The sequence below is a fragment of the Heterodontus francisci genome, chromosome 36 (assembly GCF_036365525.1).
Source record: "Heterodontus francisci isolate sHetFra1 chromosome 36, sHetFra1.hap1, whole genome shotgun sequence".
Classification (NCBI taxonomy): Eukaryota; Metazoa; Chordata; class Chondrichthyes; order Heterodontiformes; family Heterodontidae; genus Heterodontus; species Heterodontus francisci.
In genome coordinates, this window is record NC_090406.1 from 43,559,847 (window position 1) to 43,574,222 (window position 14,376).

The window sequence follows — 14,376 nt, forward strand, 5'->3', positions numbered from 1 at the left end:
CTTGTGCTTGGGTATGGCTCCACTGGTATTAGCCAACTGGTCCTTGCCACTCTTCATATATCTAGTTAGTACGTCGCAAGCTTTTCAATTCTGGTGGGCATTACAGTTCACCTCCCCAAATCTCTTCACCCTATATCAACCACAACCTTTATTGACATGAGTCCTACTTTCATCCTTTTCCTATTTTTTTCCTTTCTGATAATTAATAGCTGTTCGGGCTTCACTTTTGTACTTCTCCTTAAAGCTGGAAAAGATTTCATAAGAGTTTATACTGAATATAAGGGAGAGAAAATTAGCATGACTCATTGAAAAGTGCATGCAGAATTTTATTCCCAGCATAAGCCCCAGGAAAAATGAAAACTGGAGCACACTTCACAAAAAACAGAAGCATTCGCAGCAACAATTTCTTGTGGTGGAGGAGATGCAGTGCAACAGGTAATATGTGGAATGGAAAGAAGAAAAAAGACCAATAGGACACCGCTTGTGTCGTACAGCAGAGAACTTGCAATGATGCCTATTAACTGAAGCTTGGTGGGCACCACTTCCGTGGTATACAAAGCATAAAGGAGACAGTTTAGCTTACGTATACACATACATCCATGGTAGCTCCTTAGGCTTAAGTATATTTACAATGAGGCCCTGCTTGCTGAAGCACATACAAAATAAATACAAACATCAATTTATTGTAATTACCCAAGAAACCTACTATACGAATACCAGTACCAAGATCATTATACTTCTCACACATTTTGGCTTTATACTAGTATAATAAAAACAAATTACTGCGGATGCTGGAAATATGAAATAAAACAAAGTGATGGAAAAACTCAGCAGGTTTCTGTTATTAACACTCCCTCTGCGCTAATGCTTTGTCTTTCATCACACCATTGGCACACTCTTTGCCTTTGTCCCACAACCTTGTCAATTAATCTCTCCGGCCCCCTGTCCTATCACACATCTTCCCTTTCGTTCTCTTCACGCCCCCCCACCACAACCCATACTTGTTTAAAACCTATTACATTTCTAACCTTTGCCAGTTCTGTTAAAAGGTCACTGACCTGAAACGTTAACTCTGCTTCTCTCTCCATTTATACTAGTATGACTGACCAATTTAGCTTATACTAACAGGGAATACATCTAATAGGAGAGAGATCAGCAAACATCTACAAGCATCAAAGATCCATCACCACACACAGTTCTAAATGACTGTCTTAATTTTAGCAAATGTCTTACTTTAAATGTCCTTTTAAAGTTATTCTTTGTTCCGTGAGGTTTTATGTTTATCTCATCTTGTTCCTTCTCATTACCAAACCCAGATTATTTTCAAGGTGCAGGTGATCTTCAATGAAACCATGATTTCAGAGCAAGTAGATTAAAGATCAGCGCAGCATGCTTGATTATTAAAATCACTTTCAGTTTCAATTGCAAACTAATTTTTTTGAAACATCATGCATTGAAGTATTAAGGAATGGATTTGGAAGAGCTTCTTTCAAAGCAATGTTTAGGTCGAGACTCTATTCTAGAAGCATTGCTTTAAAAGCCTTTATTTTGGCATTAATTGCCCAAATGGTGTAGCGATTCCTTCAGCAGCACAAAGGATCAAATATTTCACCTCATTCAGCTAATTAACCAATTTACTGAATAAGTGGCAAAACAATAAAGTTAGACGTTTATAGCACAGAAGACTGCGATTTGGCTCATCGCATTTGTGCCAGCTCTCTAATTCACCCGAGTCCCATTCCCAAGCGCTTCGCCGAAACTTGTAAATGCTTTTCTTCTTTCTCTATCTCCTTTTTCTGGCAGGGCGTTCCATACCTAGAGAACCCTCTGATTCCCTGAAGCTCTTCCCATTTTTTATGATGACCTTAAATGTATGCTCTCACATCTATTTGAGAATCCAATTCTTTAATTTTGTTTTAAGAAAAGCTTTACAATTTTTTTTTTTGCCTCCTTTCTTATTTAAGCTGCATCACAGACAATTCAGCATTTCTAACAGAATGTAAACATCTAATGTCAAAATTGGGATAGTTACTGAAAACTCTCATTATAAAACCATTTTTATGGGCTTTATTTAGTGGATCACAAGTAAAAGCCGAATGTTGTAGCATGCATAATTTCTAGAGGTTTACTATGTCTGTAAAAGGCTTATATAATGTTTCATTGCAACTTCATAGCTAAAGTAACATGAACAAACAGAAGAATGCAGGCCATCTATTTTCAATTTTATCTTCTCACCTCTGTGCATGATTTGATGCTTCTCCCTTAAATATGCCAAACCTCTTAGGACCTGCAGAACAAATGCCATTAAAAAGCATGTTCAACATTAGTTTGTGTTCATACCATCTAGGTTTTTGTACTACAGAATTATCTAATAATGACATCCTTTTTTAAACAAAATAAAAAAATTAAGAAATTTTGACTGATTACGCCTTGGGATGTTTTATTACTTTAAAGGTGTTATATAAAGGCAAGTTGTTGTTGTTAGGCATTGCATTTCCTCTAAGTCAAACAGTCAGGACTTAAACTCCTTTATTCCCCTCAAATTTCCTTTGATTATCCATGTTGTCTTTCTTAATGGAAAGACAGGAGAAATCAACCGTCACAAGGCTCATCAATTTTAGACTTGAAATCAGGTGGTAAAAATACACAGGGGAGATCCATGTACAATAAAAATATGGGAATTGAAAACATGGAAAAGGGGAACAAACTGCAAAAGCAGCAGAAAGAAATCAGAACAGAATGCAAAAAACCATGGTGGATCTACCAATCGCAAGAGGAGAAAAAGAATGGTGGGGAATCAAATTACGAATGTCAACAGACATGGGGTTCAACCAAAGACCCTACCCGCATATCTTGTTATTCCTTTCTCCCCCGTGAATTGTTATGATCTGCAATGTACTGTCAAAAGGATTGATGGAAGCAGATTCAATAGTAACCTTCAAAAGGGAATTGGACAGCTACTTGATAGGGAAATAATTTACACGGCTATTGGGAAAGAGCAGGGCAGCTGGAATAATTGGATAGCTGTACCAAAGAGTCAGCATAGGCATGATGGGCTAAATGGCCTTGTACTGTGCTGTTTCATTCTATGATTCTATAAAATATTTTGTAACTACAAAACTCCAAAACCTTCATTTATTGCAAGTGGTCAACAAAAATATTTGTTAAAGTTTAAAGAGTTACAATCAGTGGAAAACAGTCAGGTTTTGTGGCTGGTGGCCTGAACAGACTAACCAGATTCAGTATCTTATTTGACAGCTGATTATTAGACCGCGGAAATGTAAATATATTCCCTCATATACAGATCTAATTGCAAAAAGGCAAACTTTAAGACTTATCTATTCAGGGAAAGGATAGAGACCCAGATTTTATAAAAAAAAAATGCAAAGAATATAGGCTGAGATAATAGACACCCACCCTAGTGGCACCGTTCATAAGCAGTAGTAGAAAAGCAAGTATGACAACCGAGTACCTAAAATAGGGTCCAGACATACAGCTTTCAAATTGGTAGGATCTGCGAACAAGTTAAGCCGATGAAAAAGCAAGTTTCATAAATTTTTGTTTTTAGAAAAGTGAGATATTTTTATGGAAATGCAGTATTGTACAAATTGTTCAAGTTCCAACTTCAAATGAGACTTAAGTATTTGCTAAGCCAACTGTCAAATTATTATTCACTGTTGCTATTTGCCATAGGTAATTCTTTGTTGCTAAAGAATTAGCTTCAAGATGTAGCGACTATGAAATTAAAATTCTGGAGTTACATCTGCCTTCAAAAAATGAATACCAAACTACAAACTATGTTCCCTTTAACCCTCTGGGGACTGCAGCAGTTCTTTGGCAACACACCTCGAAGGAATAGTTTATAAACACAAGGATACAGGAATGTGGACAACTAGTTCAGACCATCCAGGTCACTTGTGTCTATTCCGTATTTCAAAAGTTTTTCTAAATTTACTTTATCCCATTGGATATGCATTCCAGATGTCACATGAAAGATACAAATTCCAAAAGCAAGTTTTAATCAATGATTAGAATATTACTGCCGTAGGAGAGAGCAGTTAAGTTATAGGTACAGTGAGAAAGAGGGGATGGATCATAGAATAGCCAGTAACTACCACCTCCCAACAATACTATTTCTGAATACTACTCACTCCCTTTTCAAAGCTTCACATAGTCTAATTTCAGGTGTCGCAGTTGAGAACTGAGATATGCATTTTGAGAGCAGACTAAAGCCAATAATGAACATTTAAATTTACAATAAACTAACAAGAAATCTCTCACAGCTATGAAGGTACACAGGATATCAAAAATATAGGCTGCATCACCGATTTCAAAACTACACTTGACATTTTGATTAAAAATCCTTTAAATGCAGTCAGCATGGTGGCACTGAATGTTAACAGAATGGGGACTGATGCTGGTTCAAATGCCATTTGCTCAGTTTTTCAAGTGAATGGGAGATTGGAGAAGCTCCTGGCAAGGAAAATGTAAAAAAAAAGTCATGTCTAGATAGTCCCTGGTGCCTCCAGGCTGCCAGCTACAAGGGGCAGTGAGGGGAGTCCTGAGCAGGCCATGAGATGCTTTTACTCTCTCAGTTACAGAGATGTCGGACAAAGCAGACAAAGAAAGCAATAACTTACAGAAGTTGGACCTGACCCAAAAAAAAGCAAGTCATTGTTCACATTCTTGCTTCCCCCTCATTTTTCCTTTCAAATACATTTTTGGCACTATCTATTGCTCAAATACAATCAGGTTTTGGTAGTATAAAGTTATACTTGCCTGCCTCTGGCATAAACTGCCCACCAATCAAATCTAAAATTAAAGACATGTGAAGGTAGCTGCAACATGTGGATTTGAATATCTAAAGCTTCATGCTGAATTCCTACTTGCAACATTTCCAAATGAACCAAGAATTTCAGCACCCAGACAGATTAAGTTGGGAGGTAGGGTTGCATCAAAAATGTCAAAATTCCCATATACTATCAGTCTACAGGTGAATCAGAAGAAAACTGAACACTACTACAGTACAGCCTTAACCTTCCATCGCGCCCCCCCCACTACCCTAACCCCCCCAACCCCAGCCCCACATTCCAAGTGATCATTCCTTATGTCTGAATGTTGGCAGGCTACTTGATTGTAGGGGATATAATAGCAGAGTAGATCCTGTCATCATATGGCATCGACAAGCTTGACTGCCCCCCAGTAACCATTGGATAGCAATCAGAAGTAGGAACTCTGGATAACTTGGTTCTCCCTTTCCCACCTAGAGGGTGTAAGATAAGCCCATTCGGTAGACCAGCTCATTCAACTCAGAACAAACTGAAGGCCTTGTGATCAATGTGGCCTAGTATTACAGCAGGCATCGTTTTTATCTAATGGAGGGAGAAACTCATCTCACTTAAGCGTATAACCAAGATGTTCTGAAGGTGCAGCTTATTCACATATCAACGATCCAGATGCTGGCGGTAAGGCGAAGGTACGCACAAGATTCTCCCACAAGAAAATCCCGATCTCATCACTTTCAAGTGCAGGCAGCTGCTTCATCAACAAACCATTACCTCCCTCACCCATCTTGTCGTGGTGGGTTTAAAAGGTGGCATAGTAAGGGATTGGGAATAAATTGCTTGCAGAGAATGATATATGGTATGGAAGGAGGACAAGCAACACAAAATCACTACATTATCAGGGATTCTACATGATCAGGATGCGAGCCTATTACCTTTTTAATTAGTTTCCAAAAGTTAAAACAATCTTTTTAAATATAATAAAAAGACAAATTTACATGGATTAGTTATTAAGGAACATTTCTTAATTTTTTTTTTTAAGTCTGCTGATATCACACATCTAACTCCACATTTAATACACTTACTGCTATGCTGACTTTTCCCAGGATTTCCTCTGGAATTCTCCTGGCTTCCTTCAGCACCTGGTCCAGAGAGCCACCATCCTAAAAGAACAAAGATGGAAAAGGCAAAACTTGAACACTTTTTTTTGAAAAACTACACAAGACTGAGACGACTTAGATGACAGCTGTAGACGTCTCCTTGGTCCAGCCTTAAATATTGTAGAACTAAATCAAGAATTGGTAAATACTAAAGACAAATAACTGTGCGAATGGGCACTTCATGCTAGGCTACAAAAATACTTTAACCACAAAAATAACCAGTTTTATTGTACTACAGCATGGCTAGCTTGAATAAGGCAGCAGATGACTCAAGTTCTTCAGTTTGCCCCTTGCCTTACTATCTCATGAGAACCGACTTAATGACCCACTTGAAACCTTCATCAACCAAGGTAGATGAATCTATACAACAGGTAGCTCAGATCCAAAGGTTGCAACATTTCAGCCCCTTAGTACTTTATTCTAAATAGGGCATAACATGACTTCAAAGCAAAACAGAACTAATACTCTTTTTAAATAAATTGCTGTCAACTAAACATTCGAAAAATTATACCGTAATGTAGGGATTAAACGTACACAGCATAATATTATGAAAATTTCTATTCCTTAGTCACAATCATCCTACCATGTGCAATATACCCACTACATACTGGGAAGATTCCTTCACAAATGTTGAATTAAAATATATTGAGAAAATGTTTTGCACTGTTAAAGGCAGAAAATTCTACTTGCAATGTCTTCTTTCCTTTTACTTTATTTATTTTTTATTTAGAGATACAGCACTGAAACAGGCCCTTCGGCCCACCGAGTCTGTGCCGACCAACAACCACCCATTTATACTAACCCTACGGTAATCCCATATTCCTTATCACCTCCCTACACTAGGGGCAATTTACAACAGCCAATTTACCTATCACCTGCAAGTCTTTTGGATGTGGGAGGAAACCGGAGCACCCGGCGAAAACCCACGCAGACACAGGGAGAACTTGCAAACTCCGCACAGGCAGTACCCAGAATCGAACCCGGGTCCCTGGAGCTGTGAGGCTGCGGTGCTAACCACTGCTTTAGTGCCTACCATCACAAATTAGAAGCACTCTTGTACCTCCCGAAAACATTTAGACTCATATGAATGATAGCCAAGAACTATCATCAGACTTTTTGACTGTGGAGGGTGCTGTTTTGTCAAATCTTGTCCCAGCTATATGTATGGACACACACTTTTAAGCAAGAGTCAAAGAAAGGCCATCAGGAACAAGAGCTGGGAACCTAGATTTTTTAAAAACTCTATTCAGAGTCTAGAAGCTCGAAGATCAATGGTATCTCACAACCCCCCCACACCAATGTGCTGGCTGTGTTAATCAAGAATACGACAGTAAATTCTGGTCTCAGCCTAAAACTCTTCACACTTTGAAGTTTTAAATCATCTTAAAGGAGGCAAATTTTGTAACTTTATTGCTGAAAGTAAAATACTGTGCTTTTTGACATAAAATGTGCACCCTCTAGTGGTTGACAAATATGCCAAGGAGAGAGTTCAGAAACACTTGCATCGCTATTCCAGAACACTGACTCCCAATGTAATCATCTTAGAACAACCTAGAGGATAAAGTTCTCTGCAAACCCAAATGATAAAGCAAGCGTAACTGAACTGAGTATCTAGTGCACCATTAAACTCAAATATAAAGAAAAGACTTGCATTTCACGACCTTGGGAAGTCCTAAAGCATTTTACAGCCAATGAAGACATTTTAAAAGGATAGTCACTGCAGTAACATGATCAGGAACGTAGCAACTAGCAAGAGTAAACCAGGCCCAAGGAACGTTCCACACATTCCTACAATTCCCACAGTGCCAGCACTTTTATTTTGCCATTGTTGTACTGGTTTTGAACAAGAGTAGCTGTTGTTCTTGTAAATATCTCAACAATCTGGACCACCCCCCAACCCCTACCTCCATGAGTCAGAACAGGGAGACTTTTGGGGATGTGCTTTAACAGAGAAAAACATGAAGCTGAAAAGGCTGCATGTGCCGTGCACCGAAATGTAGTAGCAAGGAGTAAAAGTAGCAACACATTCCAGTGAAAAAAAACAGATCTAGCTTTTCAAAAGTAACAATTCAAGAAGCAGAATTGCTACTCTGTTTTGAAACGCCAGATCCAATACAAAAAAGATTGTGGGGTTAAGAATGGTTTTCTTACAAATAGAGTCTCAAAGAATTCAAGGGGAGGAGAAAATGAGATTATTGTAAATACACTTATAAATTAGCTGACACAGATTTGTTTTGAAAAAAATGTAGAATTTCTCTTTCCATTTAAACGCTTAGTCAGAAAACTGCTCTCACATGCTTCCTCCACTGATATAGTCTACATTATCAAATAATATCTGAACAGTGACCTGAACACAGCACCAGAGGCTGACAGAGTTTTTAAAAAGCTGAGAAAATCTCTTTGCAGCCCTCCTCTTGCCCTTCCTCTTCCCAGTAATCTTCTCTTTAAGATCCTGGCTCATGTTTCCTTGAGCTTTGGGCACTTTCCAGTGTCTCACCTGGTACTCACTGATAATTGGAGAGCCCATACAGCGAGTACCAACAGAATATACAACGGGATAGTAAAAATAGGCGGGGAAAGGGCCGGATTACCACCAAGCCAAGTTCCATCCTCACTCAGCATCCAAAGCAGTGCATTTTCCAGCAAGAATCCCATTTGATGTTTTCTCTCTCCTAGACTAGGGACACTGGTCAAGTGCAACAGCCTTATTCTTGTCGCACAGATATGGATGGGACCCAGGATCTTTCTCGTGTGAATGACTCAGATCTGCACAGTGAATTTACCATCCGAGCCATTGGGATACTTAAAATATACATACAAACATACGAATTAGGAGCAGGAGTTGGCCACTCGGCTCCTTGAGCCTGCTCTGCCAATCAGTAAAATCATGGCTGATCTGATAGTAACTTCAACACCACATTCCCGCCTACCGCCGATAACCTTTCACCCCCTTGCTTATCCTCTGCCTTAAAAATATTCAAAGACTCTGCTTCCACCACCTTTTGAGGAAGAGAATTCCAAAGACTCACAACCCTCAGAGAAAAAATTTCTCCTCATCTCTGTCTTAAATGGGCGACCCCTTATTTTTATAAACAGTGACCCCTAGTTCAGATTCTCCAAGAGGAAACATCCTTTCCACATCCACCCTGTCAAGACCCCTCAGAATCTTAGATTCTTAGATGTACATAGATTACATGGGATTTACAACACAGATGCAGGTCATTCAGCCCAACTAGTCTATGCCAGCGTTTATGCTCCACATGAGCCTTCTCCCACTCCTCTTCCTCTAACCCTATTATAACCTTCTATTCCTTTCTCACTCATGTACTTAGCATAGATGTATTTAAGAGGAAGTTAGCTATTTACCTTTTACTCCTTGTGGTTGAGAGTTCTACATTCTACCCACTCTCTTTGTAAAGAAGTTTCTCTTGAATTCCTTATTGGATTTATTCTTCATTACCTAATGACCCCCAGTTTTGGACTCAATCACACAAGTGGTTATATCCATGACCTGTTTGTCCTATTAAGCATATTGTTTATTGAGCTACAATCTCATTGGTATATGTCACCCAGAGCCTCATTCTGAGAGATACTTGGCAGAACAGGATAAAATTCATTAAAGATATTTTACAGCCACATTATTGGCTGATCTTGTATCAGTGCATAAATGGCTGCTTTTACACAAAGGTTTTTTTCCCTGGTGATACACTACAACATTGCGTCATAGAAACATAGCAACAGGAGTAGGCTGTGCATCCCCGCAAGTTCCAGAGATCACGACTAAGATAGCTGAAGGCTCTAACACTAATGGTATGCTTTTTTTCTGTACTCATGATTTATAGATTTCTTGGAGTCAACTCCTGCTTCCTTCACTACTCCCCTGAAGGCACTGATACATGCACACAATTTAAAATGTTTGAATAAAACCTAAAATCTTGATTTGTTTCCTAATCTGAATGTGATCATACCACAATATACTTGCAACAATTTAGTAATATAGTGCTATAAATGTAAAGGAAACACCCTCGGTGCTTCATAAGTGGAAACAAATAGGGAACCAAGACATAGAGGGAGAAATTAGGACGGGTGACTCAAGGCTTCGCCAAAAAAAGGCACTGAATTTTTTTTTAAGCAGAGAGAGAAAGCAAGGGGGTGGGGGGGGAAAAGAGGATGGAAAGAGAAAAGTGAGAGAGAAGTGGGGGGTGGGGTGTCAGAAATTAGGGCTGCGCCAGATGAAAGTTTAACACTAATGATAGGGCGAAAGGAACGTAAGTAGGCCAATGTTACAGAACCTAAGGGCATATATAGGAGGCGCCAGAGGAAGGGACAGATCAGGCTGTGGAAGAAACTGAACATAAGGACAAGATTTTATGTTCAATATGCTGGTGGACAGGGAGCCAGTGTTAGTCAGTGAAGAACCAGGACAAGACAGGAGACAGGAGGCTAAGTTTGATGGTTGGAGTTTCTAGAGAGTTGCCAAATAGGAGGCCAGTACAGAGACTATTGGAGTAATTGTGTCTAGAGGTTAGAATCTATAATTGCATGATAATTTGTTAAAACCCTAATTTCCTGCAAATAACACTGTTGATGTTGAATGGAAAACATTTGACAGCTATTCTAAAGTTGTAATATAAATGTAAAATAATAAAACTTTGATCTAATCTCAACTTATATCCAGTCACATGTATCAAGCTATACTTCTCAATAAAATACTAGCCATGAAAAAAAAGAGAGAAGCTTCAACACTTCCTATTTGCATCTGGCCCATTTTCAGAGCAGCAGCACAGGTTTAAGGGAAGCAGTTTTCTTCAATTTTTCTCATTATCTGCATATAGACTCAGCCTTCAGATAGCCTTGGTAAAATATTTTAAAAGCCTATTCTAAGCCTCAGCTAACCTCCTTTAAAGCGTGGAGCAAAATGCATGGATGGATCAACACAATAGAACCACAGAAAAATTAAGGCACCGAAGGAGGCTATTCAGCCCATCGTGCCTGCGCTGGCCGAAAAATCTAGCTGCCCAATCTAATCCCACCTTCCAGCACCTGGTCCGTAGCTTTGCACGTTACAGCACTTCAGGTGCATGTCTAGGTACCTTTTAAGAGTTGAGGGTTTCTGCCTCCACCACTGTTCCTGACAGTGAATTCCAGACACCCACCACCCTCTGGATAAAAATGTTTTTCCTCATGTCCCCTCCAATCCTTCTACCAATCACCTTAAATCTGTGCCCCCTGGTAATTTACCTCTCCAACAGGGGAAACAGGTCCTTCCTGTCTACCCTATCTAGGCCCCTCATAACACCTCAGTTGTCACCCCTCAGCCTCCTTTGTTCCACGGAAAACCCTAGCCTATCCAATCTTTCTTCATAGCTGCAACTTTCAAGCCCTAGCAACATTCTTGTAAATCTCCTCTGTACTCTCTCCAGAGCAATTATGTCCTTCCTGTAATGTGGTGACCAGAACTGTACGCATTACTCCAGCTGTGGCCTAACCAGCATTTTATACAGGTTGAGCATTACATCCCTGCTTTTGTATTCTATACCTCGGCCAATAAAGGAAAGCATTCCACATGCCTTCTTCATCACTTTATACATCTGTCCTACCACCTTTAGGGACCTGTGGACATGCACTCCAAGGTCATAGAGTCAGAGAAGATACAGCACCGAAACAGGCCCCGGGTCCATGCCGACCATCTACCACCCATTTATACTAATCCTATATTAATCCCATTTTTCCCCTCACATCCCCACCTTCCCTCAATTCTCCTACCACCTACCTACACTAGGGGCAATTTTCTTTTTTTTTTACAATGGCCAATTTACCTATCAACCCGCAAGTCTTTGGCATCTCACTTCTTCTCCCTCTCCGAATATCCTCCCGTTTATTGCACATTCCCTTGCTTTGTTTGCCTTCCCCAAACGCATTACCTCACACTTCTCCGGATTCAATTCCATTTGCCACTTTTCTTCCCACTCAAACAAATCATTGCTAGCATTCTGGAGTCTACAGCTATCCTCTTCATTATCAACCACACGGCCAATTTTTGTGTCATCAGCAAATTTCCCAATCATGCTTCCCACATTTAAGTCCAAATCATTAATATATACCACAAACAGCAAGGGACCCAACATGGAGCCCTGTGGAACGCCACTGGAAACCGCTTTCCATTTGCAAAAACATTTGTCGACCATCAGCCTTTGTTTCCTGTCACTGAGCCAATTTTGGATCCAACCTGCCCCATTCCCCTATATCCCATGGGCTTTCATTTTTCTGACCAGTCTGCCATGCGGGATCTTGTCAAATGCCTAACTAAAATCCACATAGACCATATCCTCATCAATTTGCCTCCTTGTTACTTCCTCAAAAAACTCAATCAAGTTAGTAAGACACGACCTTCCCTTAACAAATCCAAGCTGACTATCCCTGATTAATCCTGGTCTTTCTAAGTTACAGTTCATCCTGTCTCTCAAAATTGATTCCACTAATTTACCCACCAGAGGTCAAACTGACCAGCCTATAATTATTTGGCCAATCCCTTGCAACTTTTTTGAACAATGGTATAACGTTCACAGACCTCCAATCCTCTGGCACCTCGCCTGTATCCAGTGAGGATTTGAAGATGATCCCAGCGCATCCGCTATTTCCTCCCTGGCTTCCTTTAACAACCTGGGATGTAATCCATCCGGCCCTGGCGCTTTATCCACTTTCCTCTCTCATTATGCTAATCGTATCTAATATTTCACACTCCTCTTTTACCACAATGTCTGCATCATCTCTCTCCTTTGTGAAGGCAAAGGAAAAAGAAACTCATTAAAAACCCTGCCCACATCATCTGCATCCACAAATAAGGTACCTTGTACATCTGATAGGCCCTACCCTTTCCTTAGTTATCCTCTTACTCTTAACGTACTGATAAAACATCTTTGGGTTTTCCAAGATTTTACCTGCCAATAATTTTTCATGTCCTCGCTTTGCTTTTCTAATTTCCTTTTTTACTTCACCCCTGCACTTTCTATACTCCTTTGGGCTTTCTAAGGTGCTAAGTTTTTCGCAACTGTGGGGCGGCACAGTGGCGCAGGGGCGGCACAGTGGTTAGCACTGCCGCCTCACAGCTCCAGCGACCCGGGTTCAATTCTGGGCACTGCCTGTGTGGAGTTTGCAAGTTCTCCCTGTGTCTGCGTGGGTTTCCTCCGGGTGCTCCGGTTTCCTCCCACAAGCCAAAAGACTTGCAGGTTGGTAGGTAAATTGGCCATTATAAATTGCCCCTAGTATAGGTAGGTGGTAGGGAAATATAGGGACAGGTGGGGATGTGGTAGGAATATGGGATTAGTGTAGGATTAGTATAAATGGGTGGTTGATGGTCGGCACAGACTCGGTGGGCCGAAGGGCCTGTTTCAGTGCTGTATCTTTTAAAAAAAAAAGCTTTCTTTTTCTGCTTTAACTTACCCCGTATGCTTCTAGATAACCGGGAGCTCTAGACTTGGGGGACATGCCTACACAATCTCGCTTCTGAATGCCTCCCACTGGTTTGCCACTGATTTTTCCTTCAAGTAGCCGTATCCAGTCCACTTTCTCCAGATCACCTCTCAGTTTCGTAAGATTTGATTCTCCCAATTTAGAACTAACTCCTGGTTTATCTTTGTCCTTTTCCATATGCTAAAACTAACTGTATTATGGTCACTATCTCCAAAATGGTCACCACTGCTACTTCATCCACTTGCCCAGCTTCATTACCGAAGACTAAATCTAGAATCATTGGGTTTATGTGCTGGCTAAAAAAGTTCTCTTGATTCTTTGCCCTCTGTGACCTTCACACTGCTTGTATCAAAGTTGGTATTAGGGTAGTTGAAATCCCCAACTATTATTGCCCTATAATTTTTGCACTCAGAAATTTGCCTACATATTTGTTCTTCTATCTCCCTCTCACTATTTGGGTTTTTTTTTTATTACACTCCTAGTAGCGTGGCTTCTCTTTTTTTTTTATTTCTGAGCTCAAGTCATATGGCCTCATTTGATGATTCATTTAGCATATCATCCATCCTCACAGCTGTTATTGATTCCTTAACCAATAATGCTACACACCCTCCTTTTTTTTTATCCCCCTCGCTATCTCGCCTGTAAACTCCATATTTAGGGATGTTGAGCTGCCATTCTTGCCCCTCTTTAAGCCAAGTTTCCTTTATAGCAATGATATCGTGTTGCCATGCATCTATCTGTGCCCTCAGCTCATCGGCTTTATTTGCTATACTGCTTGCGTTTAAATAAGTATCTTTTAACACTGCCAAATTTTGGTGCTGCATACTTTTTAACCATTGCTTTTTTTGTCTGTCAGAGTCACTCGCTAATTTTCTGCCTCCCGTTCCCTGTCCTGAAATTGTCCTATCTGAAACTGCCCTCAGGTTCCCATCCGCCTGTCAAACACAAGCTCAGATTCC

The 14,376-nt window shown here is 40.2% G+C and overlaps 1 protein-coding gene across 1 annotated transcript in view; it reads right to left on the reverse strand.

Moving 5' to 3' along the window:
* map2k2a (mitogen-activated protein kinase kinase 2a) overlaps positions 1-14,376 on the reverse strand; it is a 99,813-nt gene that overhangs the window by 39,202 nt on the left and 46,235 nt on the right. The window contains exons 4-5 of the mRNA XM_068016612.1: positions 5,870-5,947; positions 2,236-2,287 (exon numbers count right to left, since the gene is read on the reverse strand). Of these exons, the coding sequence (XP_067872713.1) occupies positions 2,236-2,287; positions 5,870-5,947 (130 nt within the window). The remainder of the gene's footprint in view (positions 1-2,235; positions 2,288-5,869; positions 5,948-14,376) is intronic.